Genomic DNA, 10,321 nt, shown 5'->3' with positions numbered 1-10,321 from the left:
CTCCTACGGCGAGTCAGAGGTAGCAAGATGGCCGCCGCGGAGGAGGACTGTGCGGTCGGCGCCGAAGCGGACCGGGAATTGGAAGAGCTTCTGGACAGTAAGAGTCCATAATGGAAAGAACCGAGGAGGGCGGGTATGAGGACCCATTCAGGGGGTTAAGCGAGCCTGAGATATTTGGGGCGGAGCGGGGAAGGCTGTCCAAAGATTGGACGGGTGCGAAGGGTCTGACTGCGATCCCGATTTCTGGGTCCCCCTCATCTTCCTCCGCGGCGGGAGCTGGGGCCTTCACGTTGGGCCCCTGAAAGCCCAGACCGTTGATTTCTCTGCCAGAGGGGAAACAGTAACCCAGGGGACTGCGTTTGACGATCCGGTTCCAAACGCTGCTTCCCTTACTTTAGTAAGTTCTTCAAGTCGAACTTCATTCGGTCCTCGGCGGGCAGCGAACCGGACACTCAGATTGCTTACATTAGCTCTTAACAAGCCCGTAGCTCACCCTGCTATGCACTGCCTTATCTTTAACACAAAAGACCCTTTCCTGCTCCCAGTCCTTTCACCTTTCTCTCACCAGGCCCCTTTTCAGTTCTTTCATCAGGTCAGAGCTGAAGCCGACTCCCTTGTCATTATTTTGAAAAATTGAGGATGAGAAGGTCTCGAGGGAAGACAGTTCACCCTACTAAAAGAGGGTGGATGTTCTTTTCTTCCTGAGCCCTGTCCTCCACTCCTCTTGGTTGCTTGCCCGGAGTGGAGCCAGTGCCCTTCCCCTAGGCCTGGCAAGCAGAAGGTAGTGAGGACACAGGCTTTTCAGGGCAGAGGTGAATATGTTTTTGTCTGTTGCCCAGTCACAGAGATGTGGGCAGGTGGAAGGACAACAGAAACAGTGAAAAAGTGATTCAGAAACAGTGCCAAGTGATTCTGTGTGAATTGGCTCACAGTTAGTTATCTGCAGAGACAGGGCCAGAGGGAGCTAGCTCTAGGAGCTTTGCCCAGGGAGGGCTAAGTTGAAGGATAAGAAAAGAGAGTTTAATGCCCTGCCCTGGAGTGCAGTATGGAGTCCCTCAGTTTCTAGTTGTATCAGGATCCATGAGGGGCTGGGTGGGACATTTGTGGCTTTTGCTTTCTTGCCAAACATTATTCCCTTCAGGGATCCAGAGTGAGTTCAGGGGGTTAAGGACATTTGTGTTCTCTGCTCCTGTTGGATATTTGTATGAGATTTCTAGGGAATCATTAGAGTGTGGCAGGGAAGGCACTGTGTAGATGCAGATGTCTTTGCAGAACTTCTTTTAACCCTCTCCTCCCAGCTCTGAGAGAGATGCCTGTTCCTTAAGATCGTAATAAATTAAGTAATGGGGAGGGAAGTGGGAGGCTTACTGAGGGGAGGGCCAGGAGAGGGACTCTCAGAAAAAGAAAAATTTAGGAACATGAGCAGTTTGAAAAATTGTTCTCTCAATGCTTCACCCAGAAACCCCTCAACCCTTCATCCTCATCCATCCCCAAAACGCATATCATGTCTCTTGTCTCTGAAGGTGCTCTTGATGATTTCGATAAGGCCAAACCCTCCCCAGCACTCCCTCCTACCACCACAGCCCCTGATGCTTCAGGGACCGAGAAGAGATCGCCAGGAGACACTGCCAAAGTATAAATTCTACCCACTTAAGGGAGGGGAGGGGATGGCATGCAACTCTGAGCAGAGGTGGGGCAGGCCCCATTGGGCCAAAGGGGAGTGAGGGGAGGATGCCTTGGCCTCACACTGCTGAGTGCTCTTGCAGGCCTCAGTCCTTGTGAAACAGGGAATTGACTTGAGGTGGAGGTTAGAGATCTCAAGGAAATTCCTTAAGAAAGGAGATTTAAATGGTTGGTTTGGGAATACCACTCTATACTGACACATACCTTCTTGCTGTCCTCATTAAGAGAGGTCGTTAGAATGTTCAGTGAAAGTGAGTAGGACGAAGACACTGCATTTCTCACTGCCTCTACCTGTGGCTTCTGTCAGAAACCAGGTGCAGTGCAGTGCCAACTAAGAGATGCATTTTGGCCACTCCTCCCCTGCAGGATGCCCTGTTCGCCTCCCAAGAGAAGTTTTTCCAGGAACTGTTCGACAGCGAGCTGGCTTCCCAAGCCACTGCAGAGTTCGAGAAGGCAATGAAGGAGTTGGCTGAGGAAGAGCCCCACCTGGTGGAACAGTTCCAAAAGCTCTCAGAGGCTGCTGGGAGAGTGGGTGAGGGAGGTGCCTGACAACTGGAAATATCTGAACAAACTCTTCATAAGTCATCGTTGCTTGAAAACCCCAAAATTCTTAGTGAAGTTGATAGTCATGATACCACTTCCATGGGGTGGGGCAAGGAGATGGGAGGAAGGATGGGAACGCTGCTTAATGAAAGGGGTGAGATAAGTGGAAAGTAATAGGAAAGATTATTGAAACCTGGTCATGTAAATGGTCGCAGTGTTATCGAAGGTGTCATGGAGAACAAACTGACATGTAGTCCATGTAGATTTGTGAAAATGACTATAAAGATAACCATAAAGCATTCAAAGATTTGGAGTAATCGTGACTCACTAGTAAATGCTCCATGTCCAAGCTGGTAACCAGGTCGGCCTAGGTAAGCAAACAGTTAAAATCCTAAATGACCTTGGTTCTTTTGATCTGTCTTAGGCAGTGATGCGACTTCCCAACAAGAATTCACTTCTTGCCTAAAGGAGACACTAAGTGGACTAGCCAAAAATGCCACTGATCTGCAGGTGAGGGGGGGTGGGCAGGTATGGGACCACAAGAGGCCTACTCCTAGACACCTCACCAGCAGATTCTCAAAGACAGAGTTTCTTGGGTATCATCTCAAGTCTGTCTCTGCCTCACTGTTTTGCTACAGGCAAGTTTAAATAGTTCTTTCCCACCTGAAAGGGTAGTAAGCATCCCAAGAAGGCAATGTACTTGCTTATCTTTCTCCTGTCCTTTTTAGAACTCAGGCATGTCAGAAGAGGAGTTGACCAAGGCCATGGAAGGGTTGGGCATGGATGAAGGGGAAGGAGAAGGGAACATCCTCCCCATCATGCAGAGTATCATGCAGAACCTACTGTCCAAGGATGTGTTGTACCCATCACTGAGGGAGATCACAGAAAAGGTATGTAAACTTCTATTTCTGCTTTTCTTCCTTGCTTTCTTGTGGGCTAATTTGTCTGCTTAGAGCCTGCAGAGATAGAGAAACTTGAGTACTCAAATCTGTCTGTTTTTTTTCTTCATTTGGAGTGGGAAGTATTGGAAAGGAGTTATGTCTCTAAGAGAATAAAGCTACCAAACTGAGGATATTTAAGGTAGAAGGAGAAATCCTACAGCTCTAGTTTTCTGTAAACTGTTTTCTAGTTCTCAAACACTTTCATTGTCTGATAACCCTTTCTTGCATTTCTAACTTTCTTTATTTCTCCAAGGTTTCACTGAGTAATTTAAATGATGCTCCCTACTGTCAGAGCTATGGTTTTACTAAAGAGATAAAATATAGGAAAAGCTTTTCAGTGACACAGAGCAACATGTGATTAAGTGTGAAAGGAATAGTGTAGACCATGAGTTAGCAGACCAGGGTCTGGGTGGACCAAATACAACTCTCAAGCTAAGAAAGGTTTTTACATTTTTAAAGGTTGTAAAATGAAACAAAAACAAAAGAATGTTACAGAGACTATATGTGGCTCTTAAAGCCTAAAATATTTACTATCTGGCACTTCATCGAAGAAGTTTGCTATCCTCTGGTGACCATAAATGCTAGCATAGCCAGGTGATCTGGTTGGAGTCAGTGCTAAACTAGCTTATTTAGCATTTTTCTTCTGTGCACCCTTCCCTTTCATACTTTCCTGTTCTTCATATTTTATTGCCATTCCTTATCCACTGTTCACTTAATTCTTCCCCACTCATTTTCTCTTTCCTTAGTATCCAGAATGGTTGCAGAGTCACCAGGAATCTCTACCTCCAGAGCAGTTTGAAAAATATCAGAAACAACACAATGTCATGGGCAAGATATGTGAGCAGTTTGAGGCAGAGACCCCCGCAGACAGTGAGGCCACTCAGAAAGCTCGTTTTGAGACAGTGCTGGATCTTATGCAGCAGGTAAGGCCTCCTTCTGTTTTTTGCCTGCTGGTGCTCTCTGCTTGGGTGTTTGGTGGAGGAGGCATCTGGGAAGGAGGCCACACTGTCAAACCCAGGTGGAAGAGGGAGCACAACAGAGGCCACATAGCACAGTCCTCAGGAGAAAGCATAGAGACCATGGCTCAGATTCTTCTTTTGCTATATTGTCTTTTGGGATTTTTTTCTGTCTTACGTTTCTTTTTCCTTATCTTCCAGCTGCAGGATTTAGGCCATCCTCCAAAAGAGCTGGCTGGGGAGATGGTGAGTATATCTTCTTCTAGATTTTAATCTGTGCCCAAGTTTCCAGAATTCTTTAACCTTTAGTGATTCCACCTCAGGTGATAATTGTAGCTATTGGGGATGGACCTTTAGATGCTCCCACCTGAAATATGAGCAATTACCTGAGTCCCTTCATCTCTTCTCCAGCCTCCTGGCCTCAACTTTGACCTAGATGCCCTCAATCTGTCGGGCCCACCAGGTGCCAATGGCGAACAGTGTCTGATCATGTGAAACACAACACGTTTCCTACCTGATTCCCAGCCATCTGGGAACACCTGGAGTCAGCAGAACCACTAGAAGCTGAGGCAGGAGTGCCGTCTACAGGAGTGGTCTGCCCACTGCCCTCTGTCATCCCAGCCAAGATTGTGCCATACCACCTGAGGCTTTTTCTCTGTCTTTCTAGGCATAAGACCTGTTCTGCAGGCTATTTCTAGACCCCTTTCAGTAGTGGTTTCTACTGCTAGGAAAGGCCTGACTACCTATCAGGTGAAGGAAGACATCCCTTTTGGGGCATGCATCTTCTTCCGTCTCCCAAAGTAATGTTATCTCTGGCCACACTGATTTTCACCTTTGTACCCAGGGTCTTTGTGCCTTGTCTCTGCTCCCTTCTCTTGGACCTGGGGAGCAGAGACAGAGTCCTGGGACTCTGTATTTCTATAGTTCTTTTGGGCAGGGTCTTCTGGAATGAATGGGGAGAAACAACCTAGACTGGAGTTATAGGTCTGTCACTATGCCCTCTTACCTTCAGACAGATCTTTCTGAATTCCCTGAAGGGAAAGGAAGTAGGATATCATTTCAAGTCTCCCTGCCTCACTGTTTTGCCACAGGCAAGTTTAAATAATAGGATTTTTGTATCTAATCACAGCAGGGTTGAAAGAGAGGTCCTGGGATTCTCTTCTCTCCAGGTGCTGAGTCCTCAATTCCCTGTTTCAGCCTGAGAAGTCAAGTTGCTGCCCTGGTTCTTTCCACCATGCTGTGGTGAACCCAGCTCTTGACCTTCCTTTGCCCTTGCTTCTCCTCTTATCTCCCCTCTTTTAAAAATACCTGTTTGTTCCAACCCAAACTATGACAAAACAGGGCCCATCCTGTTTCCCCCTCATCTAATCCATCCACCACTCTCACTGGCTCTCTCTCCCTGACAAACACATACAATTATAGTGTCAAGTTGAGGAAATGAATTACTGTTCTTCATTCTGTCTTATTTGAGACATCTCTCCTTTGAATCCTGTCCCTTGATTCAGGTAGATAGTTTGGGAAAGGGGTAAGGTGCATCCTGGGTTCTTTATTCTGACTAATAAATATTCTGAGTGAGGAGTGTGGCCTGTTTTTCATCCAGGTCTCTTTCTCATCTTCCTCAGCTCTTCTAAGCTGCAGTATGAATAATGTTAGCAGATTAGTTCTGCATAACATTGCAGTGCTAGGTTCCATCACCATCCCCTTTCCCCAGCTCAGTCTGCACTTCATTTGGCAAAGGAGACTCAGTGTCCTATTCTCATTTCCTCTGAGTATTTTAATCTGGAAGCTCTTTCATTTGTATTGATTTTAACATTTCATGTTATTTTTATTAATGTTAGTAATATATTGTTAACATGTTTTCTAAATTATTTTTCTTTGAGCTGACCTCTGGAAGCCAGTGGATCTACGGACCTTGGCTTGATGGATATTCTGGTCAGACCAGCTAGCTGTCTTGGTTCAGCTCTCAGATAATAACTACCAGAGCAAATTCACATTTATCATCTGAGTCACTGTGAGCTCCTGACATGTCACTTTCCCCTGGAATAAGGCTTTTCACCCCTTAAAATTTCACATGTTCTATGGTATTGGCAAGGAAGGAAATGTTTTTGAGGCCTCAGGCTTTTGGGGAAGATCCAGCTACTGTTCCTTATCAGTATGAAAGAGCAGATCTGAATCAGACTCCTTTACTCTGCAAGATATAGGGAAAGGATAGACAAACTTCTGGTGGTGGTTTTCGACCTAAATGGCCAAAATTCTCTCCTTACAGCTCCCACCGAAAGCTGGATGAGGATAAAGAGGCAGGAGGGAAGAACAAAAGGGCCCTCCCTGCCTCTTGAATTGTTTGCCTACTGTCCTGCCAATTTTCGTTTACAAATTCTCACTGGGTTGGCCAGGGCTTGCTCCAAGAATCTAAATAGATGCCCTAGTCCACTTTAGTTTTGTTCTCGAGCCGTTTATTTTCATTTTGATTTTAATTGAACATGAACAAATTGACCTCCGGTTACTCTGTTCCAAAGACTGTTTGAATTATTCTAGGACTTGTGGAAGGATGGAGCAGTGTTTCTCAAGCTGTCTGTGGTAAAGGACCAGCGTTTTGTCTTACAAATATCCAATTCTTCGTACACCAATATGTGTTCCTGTTGCCCATGACAAGTGTGCAGTTCATACTGTATGCTCCCCACCCTGCAAGTTTGACAACACCCAAATTGAGCAGACCGCATTCACCAGAATAAGTCCACTGATCATGCACTTGGATGTCACAGCAATGTCAAAATGCTAGAAAGTTTCTAAACTCTCAGTTTCTAACTCGTCATATCGCAGACTGGTAAAAACAAACAAAAAAACGGTTCATAGACTAGTACAAGTTCGAGCCACCTTTGAGTAGCACTGTTCTGGGGCTCTCCTCAGTCTCTCTGGGGCTCCATCAGCCAAACATACATTTCTTTATAGGTCTCTCCTAGGTGATGCTAGCTTCTAGTGAACTTTTTTTTCAGCAAGAACGTATCATTGTAAGCACGTCATTTTTTCTAGACTGCTTTTTCTGCTGCTTAAAAATAACCGTTACAAAGCTTAAGTTAAAGCCGTATATGAAGCGTTTATGCTGATCTCAAACTTTAAAGGAGGTGCCTCTTTGTTCCAAAATTCTTTGTTAGAAAACAAATTTGTGTTTGTTTATATGGTTTCATGAATTAAGAATCAAATTCATACAGAATTTGTGATAATAGGGATAATAGTCACTTTCCTGTGACTCTGGATCGTCTTGGCAGGGTCCCCATGAGGTGTTTATAATATGCTTTGGAGATGGCTTTTGGGAGCTAGGGAAAAACGATGGCCCACAGTAACTGATACGAGAAATGATCAAAAAGCTTAGAGGAAGTGGACATGCAGGAATGAGTATACTGAGAAACCCACCAGCTGATTATGTTCCTCAGGAAGAGCTGGGAAAAATATTTTATAAAGGAAAGGCACTAACAAAGGAGTCATCAGCATCTCTGAGATGTTTAGAAGTGGCAGTCTCTGTGGGGGGAGGCTGATAGAAGGGGATATTGTTTAAAAGTTGGTTTCCTTAATAGCGGTGGGATGACAACTGGCATAGGAGAGTTGAGGCCAAATGGCAACACTTAACTCTCAGAAGCAAGATGGGTGAATTTCCATAAGGGCAGCATGGTCCAAGCGGAGATGGCTAATGGAACATGGGTGGTCCTATGGACCAGATAGATGGGCAGCCAAGGAGGGTATTGATTTGTATATAATTACGAGAGAATGGTTGACTAGAACGCTGAGGTCTCCTTGCCCAGTTTTTAGGCCTCAGACAGTTCGCAAATTCAGCCTATCAATTGAAACAGCCATTTACTTAGTTAACCACACACTAGGGAAAGAATACCCAGATTTTTTGAGTTGGGAAACGGATACTGGGGTCTGACTTGACACTGATGCCCAGGAACTCAAAGCAGCACCACAGCACATCCCCTCTCCACCCCCCGCCATCCCCACCCCCATTACAGTAGGGAAATACAGAGGTCAGTAAATAAATGGAGTGCTTGCCCAAATCTGTCTCACAGTGGGTTCAAAGACCCACTTTATGGTCATTTTTCCAGTTTCTAAATAGAATGGACATACTTTGCAGTTGGGAGAAAGGCCAATTAGAAGCCCCTGAAACTGCATCCCTACCTCTACCAAGATAGTACCGTGTTTCCCTGAAAATAGGATCTAGCTGGACAATCAGCTCTAATGTGTCTTTTGGAGCAAAAATTAATATAAGACCCGGTATTATTAAAAGACACATTAGAATTGATTGTCCAGCTAGGTCTTATTTTCGGGGAAACAACATTAAATAAAAAATAATAATGCATTCTAGGGAAAATGACACATTAGTTCTACCCTTAAAAACTTAACAGGATGAGGGGGTGTTGGTCTCCATCATATCCTGATTTATTTTTCCCTCTGTGGGCCTTGCAAAAACTGGATGGCCTATGGTGGACTGACTACAATGGACTGCTGCAAAATTAAGCAAGTAGTAGTACAACTGCAGTCCTGTGTTTTCTTTACTAGACAGAGGAACATAGCCTCTGGTATAGAAATGTGACTGTTAATATGTACTACCTGGTCCTTTACAGAAAGTTAGCTGACTCCTGATCTAGTGAATACAATAAGTCCTCATTTAATGATGTCGATAGGTTTTGTGACTAAGCAAAAATGATGAATAATGAAACCAATTTTACCATAGGCTAATTGATGCAAACAGGAGTTAAGCTCCTTTGGCATCTCATCAATATTATAATGAAATGTTATTGGAAGACTTGTTGTACTCTGGATTCATTGGTGAGACACACACTCCAGAAGGTGGGAGATAAACTCTGCAAAGATGCAGGGCCTTGCCACACTGGTTAAGTTTTTTAGGAGTCAGCAATCTGAAGCATTCCAAGACTTCCCCTCCAAAGTAAAGGATATATTATTGTATCTTGTGTCTTTTACCCCAAGAAAGAAGCACAATGCCTCTTCCAGTTTTGGAGGCAGCATATTCTGTACATGAGAATGTAAGAAAGGCCTCTGCAGCAGGTCCAGGTTATGATGCAAGCAGCCCTGCTTCTTGGGCCATACGACCTGGTAAACTCCATTGTACTAGAAGTATATGTGGAATGAAAAGATGCTCTATGGATTCTCAGGCAATCCACAGTAGGAGAGTTCCAGTACAGACAATCTAGGTTTATGTAGTAAGGTGATGTCATCTGCAGTAGAGAAGGTTTCGCCATTTGAAAAACATCTCCTGGCATACTATTAGGTCCTGATAAAGACTCAATTTATGACCATGAAATAACAAGTGACTGTGACCAGTTATGCATATAACCAGCTGGTTCTTGCCAGGCCTGCCAACCCATAAGATTGGGTACATATAGTTGGTCCGAAGGGTATGGGTTATTGTTAAGAAAAAAAAAAAAAGATTGGGTGGATTCAATAGGCATCCATCTTACAATGGAAATTGTACATTGAGGAAGAAGCCCAAGCAAACTTGTCAGGCACAAGAAAGTTAATTGAATAAGGGGCCCCAGGCCTCCATATTACCTACGTCTGTTGCACTAACACCTTTCTCATATCATACCTATGGGAACATAAGAATTCCTTCAACCATTTTACAGAGGAGGAAAAAATCCAAGTCTGGTCCGTGGATGGGTTGGCTTGATGTTAGAGCAAGCCAAATATGGACTACAACAGCCTAATCCAGAGAAATCCAGAAAGATAATGAGGGGAAATTCAATGAGTAGGACTTTAGGTAGTGTACCTGATTATCCATTTTGGGGAGAGAAGTGGCCTGAGGCAAGGATATACCTGAACACACAGACAGTGGGCTAGTTGTTCAGGAGCAAAATAGGAAAATGGAGGGAAAAAAGGTCTGGGGTGGAGAATTTGGGGATCTATGAGAGAGGGACCTATTAAAGTATTCACCCGAAAAGTGCTAAATAATAACCAAATGAACAGGATGATTTCAGGACCACCTTACCTGTCACAGTTCTTGCACTTTGTGCTCATAAATCACTGCAGTGGCAGAGATGGAGGCTATTTGTTGGCCTATTAGCATGGACTCCTCTGTTACCTAAAGTTGACCTCGCTGGTAATATTTCTAAATGTCAAACCTGTCAGCAACAAAGCAATGCTGATCCCCAGTTGAGTACCACTGCTGAAGAACAACAACCAGCCACT

At 44.5% G+C, this 10,321-nt stretch overlaps 1 protein-coding gene across 3 annotated transcripts; it reads left to right on the top strand.

Annotated features, from left to right (window-relative positions):
• Positions 1 to 9,546, top strand: PEX19 (peroxisomal biogenesis factor 19). Of its 3 annotated transcripts, none has more exons than XM_081026113.1 (8): positions 1 to 97; positions 1,524 to 1,633; positions 2,050 to 2,215; positions 2,651 to 2,736; positions 2,955 to 3,116; positions 3,914 to 4,090; positions 4,325 to 4,369; positions 6,659 to 9,546. In XM_081026113.1, exons 1-8 carry the CDS (start codon positions 28 to 30, stop codon positions 6,770 to 6,772), a joined length of 930 nt encoding a protein of 309 aa, XP_080882239.1. In that variant the 5' UTR covers positions 1 to 27; the 3' UTR covers positions 6,773 to 9,546. The 3 variants fall into 3 exon arrangements, with proteins under 3 accessions (XP_080882239.1, XP_080882241.1, XP_080882240.1); XM_081026115.1 differs by lacking the exon at positions 6,659 to 9,546 and adding an exon at positions 6,390 to 6,558; XM_081026114.1 differs by lacking the exon at positions 6,659 to 9,546 and adding an exon at positions 4,535 to 6,558.
• Positions 9,547 to 10,321: the final 775 nt, after the last annotated feature.

Source organism: Rhinolophus hipposideros (assembly GCF_964194185.1).
Source record: "Rhinolophus hipposideros genome assembly, chromosome: 19".
Lineage (NCBI taxonomy): Eukaryota > Metazoa > Chordata > Mammalia > Chiroptera > Rhinolophidae > Rhinolophus > Rhinolophus hipposideros.
The sequence above is the reverse complement of the archived record's forward strand: the minus strand, read 5'-3'. Positions and strand labels throughout refer to the sequence as shown.